Genomic DNA, 15,650 nt, shown 5'->3' with positions numbered 1-15,650 from the left:
GATATTTCTATTACTAATACTGCTTGTTGCCACACTTCTACTGGTAGAGGGTAACTCGTAACGATATTGCTACTGCTAATGCTGCTTGTTGCCACACTTCTACTGGTACAGTAGAGGGTAACTCATAACGATATTGCTACTGCTAATGCTGCTTGTTTCAACAATACACACATCACTATTCAGTCCAGCATGCTATAATTGATGATTTATCGAAACTAATTGCATTATTTACACCACAGTCCACAAGGGTAGTAATTTAATTGGACAAACAAATAATTATATCATACGATCAAGAGTACATTCTGCTGGTTCATTATCATTTACTGAGTGATCATCTTCTGATGCTATTCATTTCTGGTACACAAAAGCAAAGACTACTATACAATGAATACACACAATCATTATCTCAATTCACAACCACGAGTATATTGAGCAAAGCATCACTCGTCAACACCCATGACAATATCAACATTGAGAAAGTAGTTTGAGGTTTTCCTAAAGTCACCTAGATAACACAACAAGATTAAACAAAGAAATTGAACTAAAATTTTACTTCGATTTGAAAGTTTTGATTCGTTAACAAGTAGATGTTTAGAAGGCAGGACAGTCATTGTAGTATAAATAAAAGTTTTAAGTGTTATAAGTGAATTAACAATCTTGAAATGTATGTCAAAAAGAAAAAAAAGAAAAAAAAATCCAATCTTGAAATGAATTGAACTACCAAAATTCAACCATTCAAAAGAGGAAGAACACAGTAAGTTAACTTATCAGATACTCATAATAAGCTTAAAAAAGGGGGGTCATAGAGACAATTAAAGAGCATTCTGTTATTTTATTTTATTTTATTTTTTTTTTTTTTAAAAAAAAAGTGTTTATTTGATATTTTCAACAAGATAGAAGGAATTCATAGCCCTGCATTCGGAGACCTCTTTATAACAAAAGATTCACAAAACCAAAGGATTGTGCATGCAGTAAAACAAAGCAATATACAGACATAACCATAAAATGAATTGCAAGCAAACATCAATATAGTCCAGAGACGCCAGGTTCATTTTATTTATTTATAGCAGGTTAGCAACCCACATTACTAACCATAATAGCATCATCACCGATTCACCGCCTTAACACAATAACACCAATAGTCCACAATATCATACCATTGTACTAACATAGACATATCTAGACCATATTAATAAGTTCCGATAAAAAGGAAATATCACACGTAACACCTAGAGAAACCCTGCTGCAGTGAACGGCATAATAGCTTCAGAACTTCAAGCATCACCCCCACGAAGACGGAGAACAAGATGGAGGGTAGACTCCTTCTGAATGTTGTAATCAGCCAAGGTTCGACCATCCTCCAATTGCTTCCCTGCAAAGATGAGCCTCTGCTGGTCTGGGGGGATACCCTCCTTGTCCTGAATCTTGGTCTTCACATTCTCAATTGTATCAGAAGTCTCAACCTCGAGGGTGATAGTCTTCCCAGTGAGGGTCTTCACGAAGATCTGCATACCACCTCTGAGGCGGAGGACCAAGTGCAGGGTTGATTCCTTTTGGATGTTGTAATCAGCCAAAGTCCTGCCATCCTCCAGCTGCTTCCCAGCAAAGATAATCCTCTGCTGGTCAGGTGGAATGCCCTCCTTATCTTGAATCTTCGTCTTCACATTGTCAATTGTATCTGAGCTTTCAACTTCTAGGGTGATGGTTTTCCCAGTAAGCGTCTTAACAAAGATTTGCATGCCTCCTCTCAACCGGAGCACTAGGTGCAAAGTAGATTCCTTCTGGATATTGTAATCAGCCAATGTCCGGCCATCATCCAACTGCTTCCCGGCAAAGATCAGCCTCTGCTGGTCTGGTGGGATTCCCTCTTTGTCCTGAATCTTTGTCTTAACGTTATCGATAGTGTCAGAGCTTTCAACTTCCAGGGTGATGGTTTTTCCAGTGAGAGTCTTCACGAAAATCTGCATACCTCCTCTCAAACGGAGAACCAAATGCAGAGTAGACTCCTTCTGAATGTTATAGTCTGCAAGAGTCCGACCATCCTCAAGCTGCTTCCCTGCGAAAATAAGCCTCTGCTGGTCTGGTGGGATCCCTTCTTTATCCTGTATCTTTGTCTTCACATTCTCAATGGTGTCGGAAGTTTCAACTTCCAAGGTAATCGTCTTGCCTGTAAGAGTCTTGACAAAGATCTGCATACCACCCCTCAGACGGAGGACTAAGTGGAGGGTGGACTCCTTTTGGATGTTGTAGTCAGCTAGAGTTCTGCCATCATCCAACTGCTTACCAGCGAAGATGAGCCTCTGCTGGTCCGGTGGGATACCCTCCTTATCTTGAATTTTGGTCTTGACATTCTCAATAGTGTCAGAAGTCTCGACCTCGAGGGTTATGGTCTTCCCAGTCAGGGTTTTCACAAAGATTTGCATCTGCAACACACAAGGTCATAAAAACAAACAAGTTAGATAACAGAGAGATCCACATGAAACCAACAACAAACCACAAATCAGTCTGCACTTGCACCAAAATCATTGAATAAAAAGGATAAATACAATTATACTGAACACAAAAGCAGGAGTGCCACATAAATTCAAAATACAAGGACACAAGACTAAAGATTGTTAAGGTGTTATGGCCAAAAAGGTTTTATAACGATCATTTCAACACATAATTTGAAGAACGCAAGATTAAAATATTTGCAGATAATTTGAAATCGCTTTATTTATTAAATTTTTGGATGGTATAGCATGATTGACAAAAACAAAAGATAACTTGTGAAAACTCAAAGAAATCACCATACAATAGTCATAAGCATGTCCTATCTATCCTATGATTTTTTGAAATCTAAACAACGACGATGAAAATTCATATTGAAATAAATCGAACGTCAATCAAGTAATTGATCACTAAAAAGAGTCGCAGAAACATAGAAATCAAACAAGAAAAGTAAAAAAGAAAATCGAAACCCTAAGATAAACTGATATCAAACGAACGAACTCATAAACACAGTTTGATAGAACATACAATATGGAATCATAAACAAATTTACGCCAAGATCATGAACAAATCAAACATCAGCATCATAAAAAACAAATTCAACTAATTCAGTCACATAAAATCAAGAATCAGAACAAATTAACGCTAAGATCATAAACATCAACAGCAGAAAGAACAACTTCAACGTATTCAACATTATAAAATCAGAAATCACAACAAAATAAACCTAAACACACACACACAAGCACACAGCAGAAAAATCAAACGCTTAATCAAGTAATCATTAATCAACGACTATACAGAATCGCAGAAACATAAAAATAATTCAAGAAACGTAATAAGGAAATCAGAACCCTAAGATGAACTGAAATCAAAAGAAAAAAAAACTCGAAAAAACAGCATGATGGAGCAAAAATCATAATTATACAACACAATGTTAAACAAATTTACGCCAAGATCATGATCAAATAAAAAAAATCAGCATCATCAACTACAAGTTCAACTAATTCAGTACTAAAAAAACAATCATCAAAGCAAATCAACGCTAAGATTATAAACAAAATCAACATCAACATCATCAACAACAACATCATCAACAACAACATCAACAGATTCAACATTATAAAATCAAAAATCACAACAAAAAAAACACCTAAAACAGAGACACACAAACACACAGCAGAAAAATCAAACAAAAAACGAGAAAAGATTAAGTAGAAACTCACATTGAATTAGGAGCGAAAAAAGTCGGAGATTAGCGAAGAGAACCTAACCCAAAATTGAGAGAGAGAAAGAGAAAATTAAAGGTGAATTGTGTTAGGGTTTGATTATGAGAGAAAATAGCAGGTTGTGAAGGTGAAAGGGATTAAGGAGGAGGGTTTAAATAGGAAAAAGAGGAAGTTGAGATAATTAAGCTAGGTAACACACGAGTTACGCGTGTCAAAAGTGACAACGTTTGATCTAATCAAATAAATAATATTGCCGGATATTCTGGAATTTATTGGTATATAGTTTTCAATTTTAAGATATCTTTGTTACTTTTATTTGGACTATACTATAGATAAGATAAGGTTTTCAATTTTTTTCTTTTTGACTATACATTTGAGGTTAGTGATGATGTCAGTGGTTGTTATTTTAGTATTATTTATTTATTTATGGACAAGTTGTTAGAATAAACTATTTAACGAGTTCTTTCAAAAAAAAAAAAACTATTTAACGAGTAGTTGTTTTGTTGGTTGACTAATTAAAATGACACATTAGGACATTTAAATGAAAAGGCATAACTATATTGATATGAAGAGTAAATATGAACAACTTTAAGGTAAAATAGCCATTTTATTACTTATGTTTTTACAATTTCATTTCTTTAAAAAACCTCCCAAATCTAGTTTTTTTTTACAAATTAGCTTATTGAACATAATCTATTATTTTTATTAGATTATTTACTTCATATAGAAATCCGATACATAGTACGAAGAAAATTTTACGGAATACAAGAAAAGAAGATCAGGCCAAAGATCAATTTATATTCAAAACATGGACCTTTAGCTATTAACTATTAAGATGAAATATCGTAAGTACATCTTTGTCCAATTGTCCCTTCCTTCCCTCCAGTAGTTGCTTTAAGATTTAGAAGCCTTTGCTAACTATAAGAGGCATGATGCATCAAACAGGACTTATAGACTTCTAGTATGCAGTTATGCACTAAACTCATGTCAAAATAATTGGTAACAATCAAATGGCTACATTGTTTTTTCTTTTAATAATGAATCAAAATTGTCAATTTTACGCATAACTCATACTTCCTTCATTCTAGTAATATTACAACAACTGAAATTTTACATTATTCATCACACTTGTTTGACAACATATTTATATGTTAAGTAAAATAGTTATGCGGGGTCTTGTTAGATTCATCTCGTAAAATACTTTCACAATATAAACTTTTTATATTTTTTTTACACTTATATAATTATAGATATTTAGCATATAAAATGTGTTTTGAGATGCGTAATTTCGTCCTTGTTGCAATATTTGTGGAATAGGAAGTATATACTTTGTACATGTTTCTTATTTTTTTTATAGATTAATTCAAAAGAAAACCCAATAGGCGATGAGGAAATTATGCATAAATTGGGCAGTTTGCCAGTTTGCATTATAAATTCAAGCATATAAATATGCAATACACCAAAGACTTACTCGTAACTTAGACTACTGGGCAAGCATCGATCAGTTTACAGACAGCAACGACTTGATAGATTGATACTCATAAGGTGTATGATAGAGAACAGGAACACCACTTCGTACAAGGTAAAAGGTTGCAGTATAAAGTGAATAAACATCTCCTATAATTGTATATTTAAAACCTGGAGATAAGAGGTGCACATAATAGCAACTTCACCTCATTAAGTTGAAAGTTTTACTGAACATATTTTTAAATCAACAAACATGTCTAATATATAATTTATTGGATTGCATGAGACCAAAAAAATAACTTTCCCTAACAATTTTGATTGACTCATGGAAAACCAAATTACTGTACAACAACACCTACTCTTCGCATTATCATTCAGGGTTTGATACATATAACACCTCGAAAGGTGAAGCTCACAAGGACACAAGATTATGATCAAGCCAAGTATCTGAACAGCTGAGGGTTCTCCTTGTCTCTTTCAATATAATCTCTGGTGATCAGATCCTCAATCCTTTTCTTAATTGCCTTGAAATCGGGCTGGAAAGATTTAAAAAATTAGTTAGGTAAGTGGTAAAAACTTCGCATACTATTCTTAATGTTACGGAAATTAGGAAACCAGTGGAGCATATTGCCTAGAATATACCTTATACTAATCCAATTATTTTGCCCAATAAACAAATACAAGTAATACATATTTTGTACTGTAAGACTTAACGGAACAAATTCAATCATACAGAAGAATAAGATGTATCCAACAAAAGCAATGCAAGCACCACTGCACTAGATATAATTGGATATCATTACCATTCCCTGCCCATAAATTACAGCTTAGGATCCTTCTTATAACTACGTTCTAGGAAGGATGGCATGGTGAGAAAAACATTGTACGCATAAGATTGAGACAGGAAATAGCCAAATGGGAAACACTAATGATACGACTGAAAGGTTACACAGTGCATTCTCATTCTAAATCTACAAGCTGCAGCAAAGACTGTCTTACAAGGACTTCTAGACTTTTCGTTGTATCAGGGGATAGAACAAACCTTCCATTTCTCACCAAACTATCTCAGCCAGCAAAATCCTATACATTTTTATATCCTAGTTTAAGCAAGTTTCACTTATGCTTGCTATAGTAAAGCAGTTGAATAAAACTTGCATCATTAAAGGAAAATCATTGCTTTTGATTCGATGTGTTTCTTTCTCTACACACTTCACATGGAAGAACTGACTCACTCTTACCAGTCGTATGAGCATACAATCCACAAAAACAGAAATTTACATCACTTTCTACTTGCGGTAACATTTTCTAGTGTTAGTGGTAATTTAGCCCGTAACAAGTTCTGCTGCTTTCAATTAGCTGAATTTTTTCATAATTCAAATATTGATACATAATACATTGTTCCCCTTCTACTCACTCATCAAAACCATAACAAAAACCACAACCAAAAGTCATTCTAATTGGCTTCCACTCAACAATTATTACCCAAGAAATGTGGTCCCTAAAAATAACTGTTCCATGCATCTATTATGCATCAGTTTTTCCACTTTACTTCTCATTTAGAGCAGTTGACACCAAGAATGATCAAATCATAAAAGTATATCCTACATCCATGTACTTCATAATTTATTTTAATAATTCACTGCCAAGCAATTAAGAAATACACTACTACCAGTCTACCACCTCCTAGAAAAGACTGTTGATTCTTCAACAAGTGGGCAATAAAGGTTCACAAATGCACAATCTTAGTTTAAAAAGTGACCCTGGGCGATGTGAGGCGCCACCCAAAATGCCTTGACCTTGCCGAGCGTTGGGCGCAGTGGTGTACAAAAGGCTAGTAAAAACACACCGCGCCTCATACCACCTCAACCAAGGCGCAAGGCCAACACCTGGGCCGCCTCAAGTTCCAACGCGAGAGAGTAGATCTGACTCAAATTGGTGACAAACATCCGCAAGCAACCTCCGGTGAGTTCAGGCACCAGATCTGCCTGCGTTCTACGCTAGTCAAACTTTCCAAGTTTTTTCTTTGACTTGCTCATCTTCTTTGTTTTTCACTCTCTCTCTTCATTCTTCTCCTCTTTCTGTCTTCTTCATTTTCTATCAAAATTGTCACTCTCCTCTTTTCGTTCTTATGAAATTCTTCCTTTTTTGTTCGTGAAAATTCTACCTCCCATTTTTTTGATTTTTCCCCCCTAAAATCTGTTTATTTTATTTTTTGAACTCATATTTGGGCTTAAAAAAAATTAATAAAAAATAATACCAGAATTTTTTTTTAAAAAAAATTGCGCCTCACATACACAAGACACTCAACTTCGCTTTGTGCCTAGGCTCCAGGAACCCTTTACGCCTTGTACTTTTTAAATCTAAGAGCACAACCTTACATTTTAATTTTATCCGTGCAAGAAAACAGAGAAGATATGCGTGACCAAGCATATATATATATATCTAAATTCTTTCTCTGCCATCTTATTTCCCTATTGCATACAGCAACTACCCTCTCCAAACACCCCTTTCCCATCTCTGTTTCATAACGATTATTTCCCGCCTCTACATTGTTTAACTGTTCAGAAATATCCATCTTAATAAAAACTCATCCGACCAAGCCCCAGCACCACATCCAGCCTGCTCTCCTTGTTGGTGATCTTTGCCTCATAATTGTTAAGTTAAATGTATTCAAATCACTATCAATAATCAAACAGCTTTGCTATATTCCAGGGTCTAATTAGTCGAACAAAACCATATGTACAGATTCACAGCTGGATTGAAGAAAAAAAAGGTAGGAATCTAATTAATCATCAAAGTGTGAGGAGTGTAATGGATTCCTCTACCTTACTCCACAACACTAGCAGCAGCAATATAAGTATAAGGCCTAGCCAAAGGTTTAAACAATATTTGTTGATAGAGAAGATGCTATACCTTAAACATGCGGCTTAGCTGCTCCACGCATTCCGTGATTAATTGCTGGTATCCCAAAACCTTCCTACTTTTCATTATGCGTACAATTGAGGCATCAATAGCATATCTTCTATCTTTGTCAACATCTTCAACAACCTTTTTCCTTTCATCCATTGGAGGAAGAGGAATCTAAGCAATCATCAAAACAAAGCAAATTAATCTAAATAAAAAGAACCTTGCAACTTGCAAGGTAATTATTCAGACTAAGGTGATAGGAGAAATACAGAAGAGAGAGAGGGGGGGGGGGGGGGGGGAACATACCCTTATCCTCCTCATTTTGTCCGTAAAATTAGAGTTGAATGAAAAATAATCGTTTGGGGACACAGTTCTTGAGGCTGGCTCCTTTAAAAGAATCTTATACTTAGCGCAAGATAGAGATTGAAGCACTCTAACCAAGTCTTCATCAGCTAAATTTAGTTGAGTTGCTATTTCTGAATAGCTCAGTCGATCTGAGGTGTTAAAGAGCATCAAAGCAGCAGCCTACAAGAATGTACCTCAGGACATTCAATCAATCAATCAGAGCCTTAATCCCATAAGTGGGATTAAGATAATAAAACTGAGGTATCAGACCGTATTTTACCAGGAAATTCTCTGAATCTAATAACTTGAGTCATTAATAACTAACAATGTTCGTTGGTATAAATAGTGCTTAAATGGTATTACCATGATACCAAAATACTCCAACATTAATACCAACAAACGCAAAATGCCTTGTTGGTATCATAGTATGCTTTGTTGGTATCATAGTAATCTTTGTTGGTATTAAAATAATAACATTAAACTACAATTATACCAACAAGTGTTATTAGAGTCATTAATTACTCAAGTTATTAGAGGTTGAGAAATGCTCGTATTTTACCTCAGGATAATTACCTGATAAGTTCCAACAACCAACTCCATTGTTTTTGGACCAAACTTTCCATTAATGTTACAACTTCCCAACGAATAAACCCAGGTCAGCTTCCGGTGTTTTGTCTTAGTTTGATAGAATTGCTTGAAAACTTCAACACATCTCACCTACAAGAAAAACAACAAATTGATATACCCATGCTGATCCATAAAAATCAACTTACATCAAACCACAGAATAATAACTGTGATCTAAAAAGACAATAAAAACACTCGTTACCATCTCAGCAGGAAGGTTAAGATCAGAAGATTTATAACTAGGCCAGAACCCAGTTGTCAAAACTGTCACAGTCAAATCAAGACCTGGACTGGCATCTGGATTTTGTCCAAGATATTCCTCAAAATTCGTCTGATTCTCCCTCGCCAATGTCAAGTCTGTCACCTATATAATAATTAAAAGAGGTTAAATTCTGTGGATTTTGACCACTAAATATATTCAAAGAAATTCAAGGCAATCTACCATCCCCTCCATCTTTGATGTGAACTGTCCTCCGCACTGCTGCTTCAATTTAGTTAGAATGCTTCTTTCATGATCATCATTAGCACTCTTGTCAAATAGCAGACGCCGAGAGAGCTTCTTCCTATTAGAAATCAAGAGAATATTAAAAACTTGAACAGAAACAACCATGCAAGAAATGATACAGAAAAGAGAGGGTCAGGGGTGAGAAGAGGAAATGCTAACCTATAAAATTCAGCAAACAGGTCTTTATCACTGACATATGCAAGAAGCTTCACCACCTGGAGATAGTTGTAAAAAGCACACCTTTAGTAACAAGAAAATCTCATAGTTAAAGATCAAAAGTAGACAGGATTACCTTCTCAAGTGAATCCTCAATAGCCTCGTCACTCAATTTCTCACTACCACCTTTCTTCAGAATATTATCGCAAAAAGAAGCTAGCAGTTCAGCACTTGAACTACCAGCAACACCCTTGTTTAAGAATACCTCAAACGCTTCTTTGAGTGCCTATAGAGCAGCAATAGTTAGCTCTAAAAAAAACAGCACCAGAATACAGATCGCAAATAATTCTTCAAATGGCAAACCTTGTGAAAGATGGTATGGCTGTTGAAGCATTCGGTGACATAAGTCATAAATTTGTCATGCAACTCGATCACTTTCCGGACAAACACCTAAAAGAAAAGGCAAACAAGTCAGCCCAAATATCCTTATCCAAATCATATGACAAGATGAGTTAAGAGACCTACCTGCTCATGTGAACCACCAGCATTTTCAGCCTGCCAAGGAAGCAGTGTTAGCAAGGAAACCGACAACTAGGGCAACTAATACATGCTCCGGAAAGGCAACAAACAAATGTCCAAAATTTTCATTGACCCACATTCCTAACAAAGTATCAATACAATAAATACTACATATAAGAAGAAAAATATTCTATACATGATAGCCATTTACTCGATATCTTAAAGAATCAGACAAATTTCAATGAAGATTGGAGATATCACAGGAATAAGGAAGCATATGGTCGCATAAAATTGGATGATCTTGTATTTCCGCTTCTATCAAGCTTACAACAAGACACTCATTGAATTCCAAACAAAATCTATCTTTCATTTCAAACTTAAAAGACAACATAGGCAATAATATTCATTTTTGCATCACCAATGCAGACATTAGAAATAACATCATAAAGATGATAGGAAAAAAAAAAACACCTTGCTAATTGCAGCATCTTCAGCCTGCTGCACTAAGGTTGTTCCTTCATCGGTTATGTGCTGCAGGAAATCCATACTGTATATTAGCAAACTTACAAGGACAAGTAGATCTTGCTCAGTTGAAAGTATGGAGAAAGCTTCACCTGTTTGAAGATACTGCCAATGGGTTCCAGCCCTTTAGTGACCTTACTGTATAGCCTGTACATTCTAGAAAGATCTTCCACCTAAAGAGATCGAAGAACCAAAGCCAATGTTCTCAATGTAAAATAAACAAAAAACAGAAAACTTACAGGCTGTAAATATTGTAAATGCTATACCTTGTCATCTTTCAACAATGCACGACATCCAGAATTCTCCTTCTCAAGCAATTGATTTTCATAAACCAATAGCAACTCATTTTGTACTTTCTGTGTAGAAGAAAGCCAATAAGACATAAAAAACAAACCATATAAGAAGCCCAAACGTTTTATATGATATAGGAATTTCTAAGGACAAAATCTTTACGCACAATCATCAAAATCTTAGCAATACTAGAAGGAAATTGCTTAACTAGAAGCAATAACTAAATCTAACCTCCAGAAGCTTTGGCTCACTGCTAAAATGTAGATAATGAGCCACTCTATCTTTCTCTTTCTTCAAACATTCCTCCGACTGTATTGTCCTTAAATAATTAAAATGAGTCATACATTGTTTTTTAGGCAAAAATCAAATAGTAGAGAAAAGAAAATGCTTGCCTTCAACATATATTCTGGACATGAGTCCTCCAGAATCCAGCTTGAGGCCTTGCGTGAGTAGTAAGCAGCAGTATCATCTAGCATATGAGCTTCAAAGTCCTTTTCATAGTAATCCATTTGTCCCATTCCAATTTCAACATATATATCAAGAACATTCTTCAGTAATGCTCTATCAATTTGTCCACCCTCCCTTTCTACGTCAATCTGATCAGAAACAGAAAGCCATCTCTCATCTGCATGCAGAACATGTGAAAATAAAACCAGGAAAAAAAAACCCTTCATGCTATGAACTTACCAGAGCTATGACAGCATCCTTGGCTTTGCCAGATACTTCTTGATAAACCTGGTGCAAAAAAAGTTCATTCATGAGTCGGCTCCTCATGTAGAGCAAGAGCATACAATCAAGCCAGGGCAAACATTAATAGAGAACATATATTATACTATTAAGAGAGACATGGAAAGTATTTCAATACCAGATCACGGAAGCAAGTCAATCCAACTTCATGCAAAGATGGAAGTGACCTCCGAGCAATGAAGTACCGATCCAGATAATGGAAGAAACGAGACAACCACCTGACCATTACTTTATGATTTGACCATCTCTTCACAAGCTCTCTCAGCATAAACTCATCATGTTTCTCCCCTAGAGAAGGTAAAACCTGATTCAAAGTAATGGGAGGGAACAGGGAAATGCAGTGTTAAAAGCACAGAGCTCATGCAATGACCAGACTTGGAAGAAACAGTGCCTTAAATCTTGAATTACATATGTTAAACTTGGGAAAATTTCGTGAGAAACTAAAACCAAAAGTGTTATGCGGTCAAGGTTATAGCAATACTGACTAGTTACTAGAATGGATGATTTAAACCAATCTAATTTACACAGAGCAAAATTATATTTGCAAAGATTCAAAATCAAATAGATCTACCACCCGTAGGTAAGTAGTGACAAAAACAACACCATACTTGTACACCAAAACAAATTCCCTTCAATTTACTCATGCCAAGTCATCAACAGGAATGTACAAATACAAAAACAAATGACCCTTGGAAGACTGGCAAAGTGCCAAAAGTTCAAAAAAAATTCTTACTGTTGAGTTTATGTAATCCATGAATGCCTGTTTGTAATTGTCATAGAGCTGTTGAGAATAATCATGCGGGGGTTTCTGAGTACACATGTTATATATTGTCCTACATTTGAATTAGATACTCAGTAATGTGCAACAAATTATCCTAAACCAAAACATGTTATAAATAACAGATAAGGCACCCACGTGTACAGCATCATGTAGTCTTCAGAATTAAAAGGTGGCTCCGTTAACCCTTCCAGAATCCTTTTTAGCTTTGTAATCCCCTTCTCCATGAACTCCCATCCTTGCTCTAGTTCAATAATTTTACGATCGTTCATTATTGTATCTAATTGATTGGCTCAATCACCTATTACACAACACGAAACAAACAGGTTAGCCACAAATTTGTCATACACAACTGATCATGATATCTATCATTAAATCATAGAACAGCTCAAACGAGAAATTAAGTCATGAAATGATATATAACCATAATAAATCCCAGATATATCTAATAATACAACATCTAAGACTATTAATGCACGCCACTTCAATATACAATATTTATACACAGTTGATTAACACATAATAAAATGAGCTGGCAATCTAACTTGGATTATGGGCATAAAAACAATTCCATAAATCCTTTCTTCCCCTCTCCTCCCAGAGGAAAAGGGGTCTGATTGATTTACGAGCACCATCAGATTTCCATAAAGATTGAGCATTTAAACCAGTTTGGGCAATTCGGCATATACTGGGACTGAATTTAATTCCTTACAAGTATTACAAACTTGGAAAACCCTAAATTCTACAACTTTATTAGTGTAACCAAGCAAATGCATACAAAGGCAATGAAAAAGAACTGAAAGGCAGTTTTACTAAAAAAAAATATATATATATAGAATAACAAATCAAATTTCGGATGCTCATTGAGAGATCTATGAACCTAAATTAGAGGACAAAATGGCATGAATTTAAAAAAACCCAAACAATTATTCAATTTTCATTCTGAAAAATTCACCCTAAAAAGCAGAATTGAAGGCCTCACAGATAATCTACTATTCATCTAAACAGCTGAATACAAAAACCCTAATTTGGGTTTAGCATCACTACATCCACACACCCATAAATCGAAAACCCTAACCCCAGAAATGAATCGAATTTATCCAAATTACCTCCCAAAACTTACCAATCAACAAAAAAAATCCCCCCAAAACAACCCGTCAATCTCAAAATGATCGAATTATCAGAAAAATGATCAAACAACAGACAAATCGACTAAAACAATCGAACCAAAAAAAAAAAAAAAAAAAACAGATACATAAAAATAAAAACTTTAGAGCTGAATAACAAAAACAAGTACTAACCTTAACCAGTAAAGCCTAATTAAAAAGAAGAGATCACCTGAGGAATGAAGGTGATGTCACCGGCAACCGGTGGAAGGAGGAGAGAGAAAGAGAGAGAAATGAGGATGCGTTGGAAGTGATGAATTTGTAATTGTGTGTCTGGTTATCTGTGTTGTAGTAAACAAAACCCCGATTGTGTATAATCTTTAGATTCAACTATTCTTCTTTAAGATATGTTTTTGAGTTTTTCAACTCTTATGTTATACTTTAAGTAAGTAATCTTGTTTAAGGTAATTTTCAATACTGTTTGTTTCTTAAGGTGTATTTTTGGAAGATAAACTCAATAAGGAAATGGAGATATTACCGGTATTTTGTTAATCCGTGGTTTATACACACGGGTGTACAGTGCTCATCATACACCCGGATAAATAAATAAAGGCGGAAAGAACATCCTGTGTTTCATAAAGAACATACATGTATTTAATAAAGAACATGTTGTATTTGACAAAAACATGCATTACCAAAGAACATAAAGATATAATTAAAAGAACGAGATAAAAACTTAATTAAATTTTCTGAAAAATTACACATTATTAACGGAAAAAATTTAGAGGTGATAAAAAATCTAGTAGGGTCAGGCCATATCATAATTTATCGTGCCCAAACCCGTAGAAAAGTAGCGGGTTTTCGGGCTTTTTTCTAACCCGATTTGAGTTTTAACTAAAAATGCATTTTTAGGTTTGCCCAAACCCACCCTATTTCGGGCCGGATCGGGTCCGGATGCGAGTCATGCCAATGTTGATCACCTCTTAAAAAATCCTTACCAAAGATATCATTTTTCCAAAAAATAGTTTTCTATCTCTCCAAAAAAAATTCAACTTCCCTTAATAATTTAGTTTTTTTTTACTCTAATATTATTTTCAATTAAAAATAATTTAAGATTCAATATCAAATTTCAAAATACCATATGTTAAAAGAACATAATTTATATTGTAAAGTACATATAGTTAATACCTAAATAACACACTAATCAAACTCAAAGAATGTACGATAATAAAAGTAATTTAAATATGACATATGATAATAAAAATAGAATTTGGGCGTCACTACGACCTTAAAGAACATACACGCCAAATTCAAAGAACATACTTTGTATTATTAAACCCAAAAAAACATATATGTTTATCAACATATGTTAAATAACATAAGTTATAATGTAAAGAACATAAAATTTTACTCAAAAAACACGCTGATCACACTCAAAGAACATATTAAAGGTATGTTCTTTGCCAAACATTGGTATGTTTTTTATCAAACACTATATGTTCTTTCCGCCTTTTTTTGTTTACCCGGGTGCACTATGAGCATGGTGCACCCGGGTGTATCATCTAATTTTCAGTATTTTGTAAGTTTTAAGTACAAATGTTTCTAGAGCAAGCCCCAATTTCCCAATTGAGATACTGAGTTTGTTTCTCAAATGACATTTTTGCAATTATTTAGACATTGTAGCGGGCCCCTTTACTAATTGTGTGAGAAGATAGCATGTGATGAGATGACAGAAGTTTTTCCTTCGTTATCTCCGTCATCTTCATCCTTCCATCTTCCTTCCTTATTCCTTCTCATCAACAATGGTGGATTCATCCCTAAGTCCCCACCAACAAACAAACACCATCCTCAACACCAGTACACCACTAACACCGCAACAAATCCCGACCCCAACACATCGATTCCGACGGCTTTGCCGTCGAATTTAACGAAAAATCCTAAAAAAAATATGTAAATTAAGGG

At 34.9% G+C, this 15,650-nt stretch overlaps 2 protein-coding genes across 3 annotated transcripts; both read right to left on the bottom strand.

Annotated features, from left to right (window-relative positions):
* Positions 1-972: 972 nt before the first annotated feature.
* Positions 973-3,865, bottom strand: LOC110725170 (polyubiquitin-like). Its single transcript, XM_021904647.1, has 2 exons — positions 3,717-3,865; positions 973-2,423 (listed from the first exon to the last, which is right to left on the bottom strand). The coding sequence occupies exon 2, from the start codon at positions 2,421-2,423 to the stop codon at positions 1,275-1,277; it is 1,149 nt and encodes a 382-aa protein (XP_021760339.1). The 5' UTR covers positions 3,717-3,865; the 3' UTR covers positions 973-1,274.
* Positions 3,866-5,318: 1,453 nt separating this feature from the next.
* Positions 5,319-14,109, bottom strand: LOC110725169 (cullin-1-like). Of its 2 annotated transcripts, none has more exons than XM_021904645.1 (20): positions 13,884-14,107; positions 12,721-12,883; positions 12,538-12,637; positions 11,923-12,108; positions 11,745-11,792; positions 11,450-11,653; positions 11,289-11,366; positions 11,033-11,122; positions 10,859-10,939; positions 10,716-10,775; positions 10,251-10,280; positions 10,089-10,175; positions 9,862-10,011; positions 9,729-9,784; positions 9,507-9,627; positions 9,267-9,428; positions 9,012-9,155; positions 8,400-8,618; positions 8,100-8,267; positions 5,319-5,722 (listed from the first exon to the last, which is right to left on the bottom strand). In XM_021904645.1, exons 2-20 carry the CDS (start codon positions 12,852-12,854, stop codon positions 5,621-5,623), a joined length of 2,220 nt encoding a protein of 739 aa, XP_021760337.1. In that variant the 5' UTR covers positions 12,855-12,883; positions 13,884-14,107; the 3' UTR covers positions 5,319-5,620. The 2 variants fall into 2 exon arrangements, with proteins under 2 accessions (XP_021760337.1, XP_021760338.1); XM_021904646.1 differs by having other exon boundaries at positions 5,621-5,722; positions 13,921-14,109.
* Positions 14,110-15,650: the final 1,541 nt, after the last annotated feature.

Source organism: Chenopodium quinoa, unplaced genomic scaffold (assembly GCF_001683475.1).
Source record: "Chenopodium quinoa cultivar QQ74 unplaced genomic scaffold, ASM168347v1, whole genome shotgun sequence".
NCBI classification, from domain to species: domain Eukaryota; kingdom Viridiplantae; phylum Streptophyta; class Magnoliopsida; order Caryophyllales; family Amaranthaceae; genus Chenopodium; species Chenopodium quinoa.
Note: the sequence above shows the minus strand (reverse complement) of the source record. Positions and strands in the feature narration are given on the sequence as shown.